The following is a 15,878-nucleotide window of genomic DNA, read 5'->3' as shown; positions in this document are numbered from 1 at the left end:
TTTGGTTATTTCTCTTTCACTGAGTTTCAGCAGTAGGAGTTGAATACAGACTAATAACCCTTTTCATTGTTGCACAATTAGAAGTTGGAATTCTACTGCAAAATATCAGATGACTATCTGCTCATCCTTCCTGAAGTACACTAATATTTTTCTTCCCCAGGCCTGGTGTTCCTGGGGCACCCTTGCCTGGAAGGGCTATCTTATCAATGAATGGACTCAGTTATGGTGTCATCCGTGTGAACACAGAAGATAAGAATTCTGCTCTCACTGTACAGGATGTTGGTCATGTGATGCCAGGTGGTGAGTGTCATATAGTGATGAGAGGAAAGATCAGTTGCCTTGCTCTTGGAAGAGAAGGGTACACTGTCTTTATGTGAGACTTTTCAAAATTAATTCATTCAGAATCTTGCTGAGAGATGTGCTCCTAGTAGCATCTTCCAGAACAGTTTCCATTCTGACTGGAAATCACTGTTATAAGAAATGCTGTTCAACTTTCTAAAAACTGGTCCCTGAATTTGTTTTCCTCTTCTCATTCATTCTTCCTTTGGTGTCATATTTTATACCATAAACTTGTATATAAAGATATATAATTAAATACCAAAGTTATAATTGTTTATGCCATCGTATTTCCCATTTCTATGCATGGTTGTGAAAGCTGGTCAGTGAATAAAGGTGATAGGAAGAAAATCAACTCATTTGAGATGTGGTTCTGGAGAAGACTGCTGAAAATATTGTGGACTGCTAAAAGACCAGTGGATGGGTCTTAGAGCAGACCAGGCCTGAACTCTCCCTGGAATCAAAGATGTCTAAATTGAGGTCATATTTTAGCCATACCTCAAGGAGAAAGGATTCCCCAGAAAAGACAATAATGTTTGGCAAGGTAGAGGGCAATAGGAAAAGAGAAGACCTCATTCCAGATGGATAGAGTCAGAGAAGTCACAGCCATGAATCTACAGGAGCTGAACAGGGTGCTTGAAGATAAGGTGACTTGAAAGTCTCTCATACATAATATCACCAAGGACTGACATTGACTTGAAGGTAGTTAACAACAACAAAAACAAAAATGTTATGGCTGTCTTGTTTTTATTGACATCTGGTGCTCTAGGAGCCTCACGACAAGAGCAAAAAATAGTTTAAATAAATAAAGGGGAAAAACAGCAATGATACCAGTCACAAAGTTGGCTTTTGCATCTGCTGTAGCTTTAACTAGTAACCTACTGTTGTTGTAGCATAACTTCTGTGGTAGTCTTAGCAAACCACTTCATCTATTGGTTATTCCAGCCATTCAGGTATATTCAAGTCAAAGGGAAAAAGTAGAAGGTAGCCTATGTTCTTCTAATCCTTTTGCTCTTTAAGGGTTTGAATTAATAATAATAATATGCTTTATTTTTATACCGCTTTTCCGAGGTGATCAAAGCGGTTCACAGAATCAAATCACAGAATTGTCCTGGTCCACCAAGCTTCTGTGGCATATGCTTGGACAGAACAGACAACCTTTAAAAAAATTAAATTGTAGCAATTAGCCCAAGTAATGAATTATTGTCTTGGAAAAAAATGCCTTCTGAGTCCATTTTGCTGCGTGGCAGATTCTTCTCTCTTGTTCACTCTGGCCAACCTTTTCAATACTTACAAGTAAACTTGTATCTGGTGAGGAATCACCAAAAATGCAATGTGAGTGAATTGATAAATAAGTTTATTGTCAGAAGCTACCAAAGCGCTGAGGGTGCATTCAACTCCCAGGCTTGGTCCTGTTTGTTCCCTCTCTTCTGAACACATTCCATATCTTCAGCAAAGCAGTTGATCCAGCACCCGGTTGGAAAGTGCCCTAATGGCATGTGGTTTGTTCTAGGCATGATGTGTATAGTGAAGCCTGATGGCCCTCAGCTCTGCAAGACAGATGAAATTGGTGAAATTTGTGTTAGCTCCAAAGCTGGAGGGATGATGTATTACGGGCTAACTGGAGTAACTAAAAACACATTTGAGGTATGTAATGATTTAGTTCTGATTGTAGTTTTCACATTTATGCCTTATTTTGTTGTCAGCAAGCGTGCCTGTTTGACCTGTTTCACATTATTTCTTGTTGTTGGCTGCAAGACAATTAAACTGAACTTTTTCTGTTCTGATTATTACAATAATTAGCACTTATACTGTATTCTGAAATGTGTTCAACGCATTTGTTCACATGCATTATTAATAGTTCTTACAGCAGCCCTGTTAGGAAGGACAGCTATATTATTCACCTTCTCCAGATTTCATACAGTAGTACTGCAGCACAGACACAAGAGATTGAGTTCTAATGTCAGTTATGAACTCATAGCCAACCAACAATTTCAGCTGGGGAATCTAGATCCTTCCAGAAGTTGATGGATTCCAGGCTCCCATCTGTCACAGCCAGCATGGCCAGTGGCCAGGAATGATGGGATACATAGTCTAACAGCATCTGAAATGCTTTGGGTTTTCCACAATTGGTGTATTCTCTTAAGAGCTAGATCATGCCAGCGTAATTGTGCCGTATCTGATTGTGGGAAGAGACAAAATAGCTCAAGATTCTTGCATTTACCAATACGTACATGGGATCATCTTTAAAAAGCTTGACCCATGTAGAGTTAGCTATGTAATGGGTAAGGTATACCTAAAGTCACACATTTTTGTATGTGTGACATCATGGAATAGGAGATTATTGGGACTTAAATGAGCAGAATTAATTATTTATCTTAGCACTGTGAGCCTTAGACTCTACTACTTCTGGAGGACTGTATTCACTCATGTCTAGGTAATCACTTTGAAGGCTGAAGACTTAGAAGCAGGTAGTATCTGAAGTTAAAAGTTTACAATTCAGAGGGAGTGGAAATGCAGTTGTGTTTCTCACAATTGTGTAAATGTCTTTGCTTGAGACTCACTTTTGCACAGGGGTGCAGGTCTTCTGTTTGTGTATTTATTGCTGTTGTGAGGATCAGCTAACCTACTGCATTGTCCAACAGCATGAGAAATTCAGCAGTTGGTTTTTGAGAATAATAAGTTTCTAGCTCACAAAGTGGTGAGAAATTTGAAAATACTTTTTGATACTTAAAAGAAAGTGAGCCACAGTGGAACTGTGGAGAGGCTTATTATGTTGAGTGGGCTGTGCTGCTTTCCAATACAACTTGCATACATGTTCTCTCATTATGGAGATGTGACCAGGCCTATGAACAGTATCCCTTACCATTTACTCTCTTAACCCTACTGACGTTTTCCCCCTTCTCCTTATTTCTGCCAAGCCAATCTTTGCCATTTTCCTTTGAAAACACTGATTGCATGAATTTAAGGTTGCTTTTGTTCTCGTAATAAACTTCCAGTAATTGGTGAACACCTTTACTTCATATTAGAGAATTCTGTACTGCAGAGAAGCAGTCAGCTTCTTGTAAAAACAGTAGCAGTACGTTTTCAGTCTTGCTACGTCTCTTAAAACTCCCTTGTGCCTGTCAGAGAGTTAGCTCTGGTTCTGTTGTTGTTTGTTTGTTTTCTGGGTTTGCAGTCATTCCCAGTTAATGCCAGAAGTAGAGTTATACAATCAGAATATGTTCTAGTGCAGGGAAAAGTGATTTTTTCAAGGACTTCTTACATTTGAAATAGGGCTCTTCCTATATTGTGGTGGGATATGCTGCATATCTTTCTGTCCAGTAAAGCATTCCCCTCCCTTTTTTTAAATATCACTGATGGCCTTTCTTTTCTCCTTGCAGGTCATCCCTGTGAATTCAGCTGGCTGCCCTGTGGGTGATGTCCCGTTTGTGCGTTCTGGCTTGATGGGATTTGTTGGACCTGTACGTTCACGTGTGAATCAGCATCTGAGATGCTTAAACTCTTCACCTCCTGTGGTTTGACTCACATTTAAGCCTAGTATCTAGTATTGCTAGATATTTTCTTACAGTATCTAGCAAAAAATGGGAACTTTTTGGAAATATGTATCATGGGGCGGGTTTTTTAGACCACTGGTTAACAGGAGATATAAACATAGATATAGGTCAAATGTAAAAAAAGTAACAATTTCCCTTCTCTTCCAAGTTGACTGGTTTTCTCAAGTGCTTACCTATAAAATGTCCAGCTTAAATGGTTACAATTTCTTTAGATTGCATCTTAAGGACACTGCTTTTAAGATGCAAGACAGGCTGTGTGTACATTGGCTGGTTTTCATGGTAGCTGAAATAAAGAGGGTGAGGAAAGGATGGAAAAAAAGAGAAGGAAGTGGTTGATGTTTTGTTCTCTTATATCCTTTTTGCCTTACAGGGTAGCCTGGTGTTTGTGGTTGGAAAAATAGATGGGATGCTCATTGTTAGTGGGCGCAGGCATAATGCTGATGACATTGTGGCCACTGGACTAGCAGTAGAATCTATAAAGACAGTTTACAGAGGAAGGTGAGTCTGTGTCACCATAAAAAATAATTGGTTGATTGGATTATCCTGATGGTTCCTTCATGTTCCTAGTACTTTTTTTCACTATGTCTTTGCCATGTCTTGAATTTAGTCTGGAAAAGATCAGGTCTTTTTAATTAAAACCAGGAGAATCTTTTAATAGTAGTAACATTAGCCAGCTTAACAAGGAGGAAAATGGTACAAGGCCCACGGCAGAGTCGGGGCATAACATCCTGACGACACATGCCCGACTCCCCCCACCCTCAGGGTGCCCTGATGGCGTGCACTGCTCCACATGATGCACGGCATTATGATGCGCCTCCAGCACTGCATCCAGATGACACAGCACCGAAAGTGTGCCATGTAGCCGTGCCGCCATGGCTATGGCTCCCTTTTGAGGGTGCAAAAGAGCCGCATTTTGTGGCTCTCTTTTGTGCCCTCAGAAGGACAAATTGGGGCCATGGCATGAGGTTGCCACAGCCCCAATCAGGCTGAAAAAGGGGCGGCTGGAGGCTGCCCCTTCAGGGCTGTTTTTACAGCCTCTTAATTAACTGAAAATGTTCAGAGTTGCACCTTGTGCAGAGTCTTCTGCGCACAGACATGTTACAGTGAATTTTTGCACCAAAGTATTCCTGCTGCAAGGGACAACTTCAATTTTGAAGAACTTTTGAAATTTATTTGGAAGTGGTGAATATTTAGAGAGCTTAGTAAATAGAGAACCATTTGCTGTGAATTTTTCACTTTTACTAGAGCATGGATCTGGTTTTTTAAAAGCAAGCAGATAATGGAAGTCCTTGAGATGTTTGCTGTTACCCTTTGTTTCCCTTTGTGTACACCATGAGCCCTAATGCTGTCAAGATCAGACTTCTCTGTGTCTGGCCTTAAGATATTTTCCCCAACTGTGTGGACACTGCTCTGAAGCAAAACCAACTTTTGTCATGGAGTTTTCATTTAATAGGAAGAAGCAACACATTCTGGCTCTCCGATTAAAGTACCTGTCTAGTGTATGTGCTTCCAAACATCTCTTTGTCCTCTTCACTCTTCAGTGTATAACTAAAATTAAAAAATATTAAGCAGCCTTGCTTTCTTCCTTAAGATTAATTATTTTTCATAGCCTTCATGGCCATTATTTGGTATCTGTACTGCACTGCCCAATTTCATTTTACCTCATGAGGGATGGATTGATCCATTATTTCTGGTCTGTGTCCATTTTGTATTGATTTAACCATATGTCTGTTCAGTACAATTTCTGCATTTCATTTTTTTTTAAATGCAGAGAATATGTATTTATATCTGTCTGCAGTTTTTCTGTATATACATATTTTTGTATTCCCCAATATGCACTTTATTCTATGCAACATCCCTAGTATATAGAATTTTAATGTGGTGTTTTAGCTGGGGAACTGCATTGAAAAATTTAGAGACGTGTGTATTCCACACGTAATATGATCCACATATTAGCTGGAGAAGTGCAAATTAGGTTGGTTCACTTGAATTGCAGACCAAATAAAATTCTCTTGCTACAACTTTCCTAAGCCCTATCTCTATCTCTAAGCTTTATTCATTTTGCCAATAAGCTGTCTGAGCATTGACGATGCCATTTCTGTGTACCAGTGAGTTAGAAGATTCATAGCTGTCACCTCTCTCAAAAGGACTCTTTTTATTCCAGCATAGACAAACTTAAATGTTTAAATAAATAAACCCATTCATCTGTTGAGATATCTGAAAATTAACTCATGTTGTAGGCTGTCATGTACTTGTTTAGAATCGTTTCCATCTCTAGATATTTCACATATTACAGATCTGGGCTTCTGATGCACTGTAGAGGGAGTGGTGAAGGAAGGAATGTTTGTGAAGTGAGAATCTTTGCAGGTTGCAGTTAGGGACTATTTGAAAAAGGCCCTTCATGGTCAAGCTCTGTGTTCTTTCCATGCACCTGGACTCTTTCAGCTTGTGTTTCTGCCATTTCATTGTATGAATATGCTTGCACCAGGGGAGGAGGATGCACCCTATACAGCATGTCTTGTGTTTCTTTTTAGGATTGCCGTGTTCTCTGTGACAGTTTTCTATGATGAGAGGATTGTGGTGGTGGCTGAGCAGCGACCAGATGCTTCTGAGGAAGACAGTTTCCAGTGGATGAGCCGAGTGCTACAGGTTGGGACTGCTGGAGCAAACTGGGTTCCTCTTTCTTTGAAGCATTGGCAGCTCTTTAAAAAAGGCAGCCACTAATATTGGCCCCAGAGATTGTCAAAACATGGAGGGACACTGTCTGAGATGTAACTGGAGTTTCTTTTTCAGTGTGAGAGACCACATACATCTCATTGGAATGCAATTAGCAGAAACAGCCAGCATCTGTATTCCCAAGGAACCCTCTACACCCCCCCCCCCTTGTATTATCTAGACAGTGATTCAAAGGCCATAGGCTTTTCCTTTGCTGCGTGAACCAAACCCTTTGCAGATGGCCAGTGTCAGGTCCCTACAATAAATAGAACTCTGCCTAGTCTGAAGGGTTCTGCATGCTCTTGGGTACACACATTATATGCAAACATGCATGCTTATGTATGAGGCACCTGTTACACAAACAGTCCAACTGTGATGTAAGTGGAATATTTGTGTCTTATAACATGAACACATTTTCAGACAAACTGGTGGGTACACATTTTACCATAAGTTTAATATTAAATCTAACATTTGGTAGGTTGAATCTTGCCCTTCCCAGAAGCCTCAGGCAAAAGCAAACTGCTGCACCCGTTTCTAGATTGTGTGTTCTCCCTCATAATAACTTTTGCCATTTTGATCACTCTGATTGTACTCACCCACATGTCTCCTAGTCTTCATCAGTGAAATGGTGGAGGGTGTGTGATAAGCTAAATCCAAATTTTGTGTTACTAAATATCCAGTACAGATGTTATTATTTGGCTTTTGATATCTTTGCATAGTAATTTTACATAGATTTGACCAGTAAGTTGGACTGTTCAGTGAAGCTTCTTCCTGGTATCTATGCAATTGCAACTTCAATCCTTTAGTTTCAGAGAGATTTTGGAAAATATTAAGCGAAAATAAGAAACAACACAAAAGAAAGCCTCTTGCCATTTGTTTCTTCTATTATTATTTTTTTTAAATTATGTACCTAGTTTTCCCCAGGTTCACTTTTGCAATGTGATGGTAATTTCAAAATGAAGTCACTACACACTAATGGTGGACAATTTTTCTAAAAAGGAGAAATCTCTTTCAGTGCATTCGGATCTGTATATGATACGGTACTCTTGAACACAAGTGTGCATGCTGTCTCCTACCTGATTCCTCCCATCTGCAAAGGGAAAGAAACAATATGGACATCCACCCCCCGCTATATAACCCCTCCCCGAAATGGCTGCTTCCTGCACTTTCACTTGTCATGAGTGGGAAGTTACCTATGTGAATGAGGCCTTGTTGATCCCCAGCTTGTTGTCTGCCTATTATTGTTAGTCTGATAAGTTATCTTCAGAGCACCCATGATTACCCAGCTTGTGGTATGTTTTTAATATGATTTTCAGTGCTTGAATGATGTGCTTACCTCCTTTTCAAAAGATGTGCAGATCATAAAATGTATATTATTGTAGAGTAGACTCTGTGCTGGAAAGCCATCTTCTGTTTTCTTGCTCATAGGCAATTGACAGCATTCACCAAGTGGGAGTATATTGCCTCGCTCTTGTTCCAGCCAACACTTTGCCAAAAACTCCTCTGGGAGGGATCCATATATCTCAGACCAAACAGCACTTCCTGGAGGGGTCACTGCACCCATGTAACATTCTCATGTGCCCACACACATGTGTAACCAATCTGCCAAAACCCAGGCAGAAACAACCAGGTAATTAGGGGTTCCTCCCCCCCCCCAAAAAAAGTATATATGTATATATATGTGTGTGTGTGTGTGTGAGAGAGAGAGAGAGAGAGAGAGAGAGAGAGATATCTTAAGTAGATTAGAAGCTTGTCTTTGGAGTTAGTGGGAAATCCTTCATTTCTTTTACTTTTTATTTGATGTTAGCCTTATTATTTCTTCCTTAATACTTGTTTGGGACAGAATGAAGTGTGCAGGTAATCTGTATAATTAGTATGCTCTATAATTAAAACATTTTTTCAATGAACCAATCCAAAAAACAGCTCAATGCTTAGCCATACTATTCTGCTAGTCTTTATTTATCAATAAGTACTTTAAAGGAGGAGTCTTGTGATTATTGGGATGGTATTCAAGGGTCACAGGAAAGATCAGAATTTCCTTTCTGAGATAAGAGAGAAAGCTCCAGCCTCCCTTCCTGCCTCCTTGGAAGGATCCATGACTCTCACCACTCTGTGCTCCAGTGTCAGAGAAGGAGAGGACTGAGAGTCTGCAGTGTACCCCTCAGGTCTGGTGAAGCCTTTATGCCTTGAGCTAGTATAAAACATTCCTGCCCATTTCTTGTAACAGAAGAGAAATAGTTTAAAACAACAATAACAAAGGAGGAATAGCAACAGTTGCCTCTCTTCCCTCACTGCTGTATCCTATCTGATGCTCTGTTTTCTAAAACAGCTAGCTGTCCTCCCAAAAGTGGTTTAGTTCCACTTCTGTTGATTGATGACAAATTCTGCTATGCATATTAGCTTCCTTGTTTTCTATTTGGTCAGTATCCCTGAAAAATATTTATGTAGACATTTGGTCCTGAGTTCCAGATCTCATCCCCTTGCCCCTGACTCTTTAGCTTCTTCCTTTTATCCATTTCTTAACATTGGACTTAGTCTCTAATAAGACTCAGGACTCATATTTACTGTGCCTGACTTCTTTGAAAGCATAGTGTCCAGCCCAGCTCCTTTTCTTCCATGTAAACAACAGTGTGGTGTGCCTTCTTTTACCAAGTTCTTGCATGTTGACGTCTGCCAACAGGTGTCGGCCCTGCCTCTGTGATGGTGGGAAATCTGGTTGCAGGAAAGCGCATTGCACAGGCTTCTGGGAGGGACCTTGGACAGATAGAAGAGAATGACCTGGTGAGAAAAGTGAGTATCTGCAGCACATTGTCCAGATTTGCTGCCTATGCACTGAACCCGTGGCAGAGGTACGGGGGGTGGAAATTTTCCACTTAAAATATTCCACAATTAATATTTCCCAGAAAATTTTCATAGAAACATACAGCCTCAGGAATTTTTCCATACAATATGAATGTGAGATTGTGTGTGTGTATCTATAGTTGTCTAGTCTGTTGTGCTGCAATCAATCATGTTAGATATCATGTAGAATATGATATTCTAGTTATACATTTAAAGAAATCAGATTGGCAAACCCTTGTCCTCATAGGAATAGATTAGCAAATGGATGCACTGTTAGGTTTGTTTCTGTTTTACAAAATCTCTTTCTTCTGGCTGTAGCTCTACTGGATGCTTACCAACCAGCCATTCTTATGGTCCATCTAGGAGTTTGTGTTGAAGCTTATCATGCTTTAAAAGGGCCTATGGTAGCCAACGTCTTTACATGTGTTCAGTCTGTACCAGGTCAAGGATGTTCCTGCCACTTAACAGTTTCTTTTCTTTGCAGCATCAGTTCCTGTCTGAGGTGCTCCAGTGGAGAGCACAAGCAACTCCTGAGCACATGCTTTTCCTCCTGCTCAATGCCAAGGTACAAATGGAGTCTGGTAACCTTTGAAATAGCTTTGTACTCCTTATGGGGAACAGGAATACTGCTGGTATCTGTTCCTTACACATTTCAGGTGGTTGGGAGATTATCCACATTTAAGGGCTGTATGCCATGTTGATTCTGGTAACTTGAGCTCATGAGGTTAGCCAGGTAATTGAAAGCTGTTAACATCAGAGAAGGTACTGAAAGAAATGAAAAAATTGAGGATAGCTTTCAACATATCAGAAAGTGTGGCCATATCACATACATTCATTAAAAATGTGTTTAAGTGTCTCATATGTGTGTGTAAAAACATTAGCTAGTATAGTAATGAACTATATACTATACTGGCAGCTGGAACAAAAAAGAACAGGGTTAGGAGTTGAACTAATATAGAATATTCCAGGACAGCATCAGATTCTTGCAAGTTGTGAGGATATTACTTGTTCTCTAGGCATTAACAGAATCCCTCCAGAAAAACTGGGAGGGACTTTAATCAAAATGAAGGCCTTGGCTATTTAGGAACACAATTACTGCCATGCACTGAGTTTTCTATTGGCCATTTCTACATCTTATGACAGAGGGACCTCTCTTATGTTCAGAGGGAAGCGAGGGTGATTGCATTACAATAAAGACTATTGTGGTAGGGGGTGGTTTCTCTACTGTTTTCCAAACCAAGATCAACAACTATTCTTTTGTGCCAAAGTGTGTAATCTTTACGACCGTGTGTAACACATAGCCACACTGCAGTCCATATTTACACTTACAACAAGCATGCAAAGTAGAGCCATTTTAATGAGGAGATCACATGATCACTTGCTACACTGGCTGTACAGGAATTGCAGTTAAGTTCCCATTTCAGCACTCTCTGGATCACATTCAATTCATTTGAGACAGGTTTACAATAATACATTCCCCTGGGCATGTTAAAGTGCCACAAGACATCCTACTTTAAGTGAGGGAATTGTGATAACACAAGCATCATTCTCCAAAGACTTCCCTTGCATGTTGCAACTGAAATGAATTGGTAGAGTGAGTGAGTGGTCCTCTAGGATTTTTCCAGCCTGCAAGCAGCGTGTTCTGAGGTTGTTTATTTCTCTTTCTGCAAGGGGGCCCCAGTTTGTACAGCCACCTGCCTACAGCTGCACAAGCGAGCTGAGCGAATCGCATCGATTCTGTATGAAAAGGGACACCTCAATGTTGGTGATAATGTGGTGCTGCTCTATCCACCTGGTAAGAAATGGCTACTGTTGTTTGCTTGGTGGCGAAACTTAATGGTTTGTGCCCAGAATTCTTTATGCACTATAAACCTTATTTATGCACTCACTCTCTGTCTGGGGTGGGTGGCGTGGGGAAGATATAATATGCAGAGTGGAAGTATGTGATATGGCAAGTTCATAGTAAAAAAATAAAGTACTTTCACAGGAAGTTGAAGACATGACAGGCTGAGGACCTAATTTCATCTGTATCCTCATTGTGGCCGTGTGGGTCTCTTCTCATCATAAAACAAGCCTTAATTTCTATATCTCACATAGTAACTGACATGTTATTAATTGAGTATTTCTGAAAAGTACAAGTATGGTCATAATGATGTGCAGCATATAACCCTGTAGAATTTTCCTCTGCTTTAAATTCTGTTCAGCCAAAGGAGATTTTCTCTCTACAGTTTATTAATAATTTGGACAAAAGGCTTTTAGTGATTCTGAATCTTCAGTTTGAATGTTGATTCTCTTAAGTTCTTATGGATGTCCACTTTCTTTAAACATCAAGGTTTTCCTGGTGTTCTGTCAAATAGATGGCTTTGTGCTGGGGGACAGTAATCTAAAAAAGCAGCATATTTCTGGTGTGACTAAAATTTTTTTTAAAAAAAACTAGCTTTGATCAAAAATATTGCCTAAAAAACCATAGACATATTAGGGATCATTGTCTAGGTGTTTGGTTTCCCCAACTTAGCTATATGTCTCATTCTGTGATGATCATTCAAATAGTTTGCACCAGAGTATCTGTTATGGCTCTTCTCTGAATGACTCCCCATTTCCACTTTTTCCACACCCGAGATCATATAGATGGCTTCCTTCCTTTTCTCCTCCTTAACTTTTCTGGCCTGCTTCATCTACCAATTGTTCTTGCAGAAAAAAATCGCCCAAACAAAACAATTAAAAAAATATTTGTACCAGGAATCTCTGTTTTATCTTTCTTGTGTCCCTACAGGTATTGAACTCATTGCAGCATTTTATGGCTGCCTGTATGCTGGCTGCATCCCTGTGACTGTCCGGCCTCCACATGCTCAGAACCTCACTGCCACTTTGCCCACTGTGCGGATGATTGTAGATGTGAGTAGCAGAAAGTTGAGAGGCACTCACCACATCCAAATGGGTAGTGTGTGCTTGTCGTATTGCCTCAGAGTTATAAAGTTGCTGCCTCTTGAGCATCAGCTGGTACACACAGTATATAAATCTCATGGGAAACTATTTTCAATGATGCTGTTGTAGTCATCAGGGAAATACTATAAAATCCTGTTGCTCTCACATAGGTGTATAACTTTATATTTGTGTGAATACTATCCCTTTTTCCTTCCAGGTCAGGTTGCAATTTCACTTTTTTACAAGCATGTCACAGCTGCTCCTGAAATCTTTGCTCAGCCCTCAATGAGACAGGATAATGGTTATATTTCTAATGAAGATGACCAGTATTTATGTCACCAAAGTAGATGTAATAGTCTTACCTGTAATACCAACAGTAAAAAGGGACAACTACTTCTAGGTTCAGGTTGAAACCAGGAAATTAGATTTTTTAAAATGAATGATTCAATATTTTCACCGTACAGGAATTAGTATTAAATAAAAGCAAAGGAAATTCATGAAATGTGAGATACTATGCCTAAGGCTAAGCATCTAACTTGCGGTCAGGGAGTTCCAGGTTCAAGTTTTACTTCAACTGTTAATTCCCTAGGTGGCAATTAGCCAAACTGCAGCTTCTCAGCATTCTCCCCAACCCCCGCCAAAGTATAATATGGCTTTAATCCTGAGCTACTGTTAAGATTTTGTTAACTGCAAAGTACTTTTAACATACACTATGGGAATGCTTGGTGGTACTGTCAGTGGTAAACGTCAGATGACCAAATTCCTTAATTCTTACATTCAAACTCTTATGTTACTATATGTTCTGTGCTTTTCAAGCTTTGCTTCTTAGCAGTAGTGACTTGTTGGGTGCATTTTTAGGTCAGCAAAGCTGCCTGTATTCTCACAAGTCAAATCTTGATGAGGCTACTGAGATCCAGAGAGGCAGCAACTGCTGTTGATGTGAAAACCTGGCCAACCATCATTGACACAGGTAACAAAGCCGAGTGATTCTTCTGGTTCACCCCCAGACCTTCCAGCAGTTCTGAAGCATCCCTTCAGTTTTATTTGTTAGCCATGGTCATGTAAGAAAGGAATTTCTCACCAATATTAAAATGAAATGGTTGGTTATCTACAGCAAATGCATTTGCAATTTTCAAAAGCCATTTGCTATTCCAAGTTGATTCCTCTTTCAAAATATATGCAATGACCAAGTCTGAAATGATGAAAAATGAACTTGAAGTGTTTATGTACTTCTCTAAGTTAAAATAAATAGACCAAGACTTAAGGAGCTGGGGATGTATAGCCTGGAGAAGGGGTGATATGATAGCCCTGTTTAAATACTTGAAGGGATGTCATATTGAGGAGGGAACTAGCTTGTTTTCTGCTGCTCCAGAGATTAGGACCCAGAGCAATGGATGCAAGCTACAGGAAAAGAGATTCCACCTCAACATTAAGAGGAACGTCCTGACAGTAAGGACTGTTCGACAGTCGAACAAACTCCCTCGGAGTGTAGTGGAATCTCCTTCCTTAGAGGTCTTTAAACAGAGGCTGGATGGCCATCTATCGGGGATGCTTTGATTTAGATTTCCTGCATGGCAGGGGGTTGGACTGGATGGCCCTTGTGGTTTCTTGCAACAGTATGATTCTATGATTCTAAGACATGAAATCAGGTGAACTTCCAAGTCTTGGCTTTGATTCTGTGCCACATGCACATTGGATATGTCCTCATGGGCCAATTCTGGATAATCTGAGAGTGACTGTGTTGCTATGTAGATGTGTGTTTTCTCTTCAGCTCTTAGGCAAACTGCTTGTTAAAACATTGTTAATTATTTACTATATAGTCAGAATCTAATTATATTTTATCTGGAAAGTGAGGAAATTGCATTTTGATGATGTTGCAGAATGTGGTTGCATTACAATTCAGCATTTTCTGTTTCTTCATTCCCTCAAAAAGATCACTTTCTGGGCTACATACAAAATGAACTTCTTTCCTTTCTACCTACTGCAGATGACTTGCCCAGGAAGCGCCTACCTCAGGTCTATAAACCACCAACGCCAGAAATGTTGGCATATCTGGATTTTAGTGTTTCCACAACAGGGATGCTTACAGGAGTAAAGGTATAGTAGTGCTTAATTAATCACTACTTTTAGGTGTCTCTTATAGACTGAGTCTCCAGTTAATTTAGTTTTAGATTTTAAATATAATAAGGCTTGATTATTTCTTACTTGGACAAATAATTAATGGATGGATAAAACTTACATGTCTGCAACTGTAAGGAAAGTGACGAGGATGCCCAGAGAGCAAGACAGCCATGTTGTATGTATGGAAATGTGGGTTCAAAAAGAACCTTAGGAGTTTCCTCATCTTTGGGGGGAAGATGGCTAAGGCAGTAGACTGGAATATGGTGTGATACCGTTCCTTAGTAAAAACCTGGAGTGGTTTTCTTCGCTGGACTGCAGTTGGATACAACTTGGGGTACACCTTGGGATTATCTGTCACAAAATTACCCCCAGCAGGAGGTTGTGGCATGAACAAACAGGTCAGGTGTTCTTTTGTGCCACAGATTGCCTGTGTGAGAATGGATAAAATTCTTGGATTATTCTGGGGAAAATATTTTAGTATAGAAATTTCATAATCTGTTTTCCCTGTGTTCTTCTTGTTCTAATGAGGGTATGATCCTTTCCTGAATTTATTTTACAAGAGTGTTTTATTTTACAAGATAAAAACACAGAGATTATGATAGTGCTGTGAAGAAATCACTATAGATAGACAGACAGACAGACAGACACACACACACACACACACATATATCATGGGTTGAAAATGGGCTTGTTTTCCTGATTTAGTGAAACCGCTAATGCCAGTGCTCCAAATATAAACATTACCTAGATGGGATGGGATGCATTATCTCATCGGCTTACTTGTAAGGGCTTGTTCTGCTACTGGGATAAGGTTGCCGAGATGAGTAGCAACTGGGGTGGTGGTGGGAATTTTATTTTTAGTATATAATAGTGTTATATTTTAATGTTTCATTCTTGATTATATATGTCTAATGTTCTGCTGTTTGGTAGAAAGAGCATTATAAATAAACATTGTTGTTACTCAATGTCATCTCCCTCCCTCATCCTCTCTCCTCCTCCCTCTTTCTCTTCTCCCCTCCCCCACCAGATGTCCCATGCAGCAGTCAGTGCCCTCTGTAGAGCCATAAAACTCCAGTGTGAATTGTACTCCACACGGCAGATCGCCATCTGCCTTGATCCTTATTGTGGTCTTGGCTTTGCACTTTGGTGCCTTTGCAGGTATGAGCCAAGATGTCTTTAGAAAACCTGGTAGATTTGTGAAGAATAGATCTCTTAGTCCACTGAAGGGCCTTGAGTCCAGTGCCTGGGGATTGGGACCTATCTGTTTTAGTGAAATGAATCCAGTTTGCATGAGCCAGAGATTCAAATTTGTTTCCTGAATAACACAGAGATTTCAGTAGCGATATGTCTAACGTTTTCCTTTCACTATTAGAGCAGTGGTTT

General features: G+C 40.0%; 1 protein-coding gene across 4 annotated transcripts in view; it reads left to right on the top strand.

Annotated features, from left to right (window-relative positions):
* LOC149322499 (disco-interacting protein 2 homolog B) overlaps positions 1-15,878 on the top strand; it is a 214,186-nt gene that overhangs the window by 186,672 nt on the left and 11,636 nt on the right. For all 4 annotated transcript variants that reach the window (XM_089478776.1, XM_089478767.1, XM_089478758.1 and 1 more), the window contains 13 exons: positions 161-300; positions 1,850-1,983; positions 3,720-3,800; positions 4,264-4,391; positions 6,428-6,542; positions 8,037-8,238; positions 9,289-9,398; positions 9,934-10,014; positions 11,121-11,244; positions 12,223-12,344; positions 13,233-13,344; positions 14,362-14,471; positions 15,523-15,653. In XM_089478776.1, the coding sequence (XP_089334902.1) occupies positions 161-300; positions 1,850-1,983; positions 3,720-3,800; positions 4,264-4,391; positions 6,428-6,542; positions 8,037-8,238; positions 9,289-9,398; positions 9,934-10,014; positions 11,121-11,244; positions 12,223-12,344; positions 13,233-13,344; positions 14,362-14,471; positions 15,523-15,653 (1,590 nt within the window). The remainder of the gene's footprint in view (positions 1-160; positions 301-1,849; positions 1,984-3,719; positions 3,801-4,263; positions 4,392-6,427; positions 6,543-8,036; positions 8,239-9,288; positions 9,399-9,933; positions 10,015-11,120; positions 11,245-12,222; positions 12,345-13,232; positions 13,345-14,361; positions 14,472-15,522; positions 15,654-15,878) is intronic.

Source organism: Sceloporus occidentalis, unplaced genomic scaffold, assembly GCF_023333645.1.
Source record: "Sceloporus occidentalis isolate IW3139 unplaced genomic scaffold, rSceOcc1.0.p SCAF_1, whole genome shotgun sequence".
NCBI classification, from domain to species: domain Eukaryota; kingdom Metazoa; phylum Chordata; class Lepidosauria; order Squamata; family Phrynosomatidae; genus Sceloporus; species Sceloporus occidentalis.
This window is presented reverse-complemented; position numbering and strand designations above follow the sequence as displayed.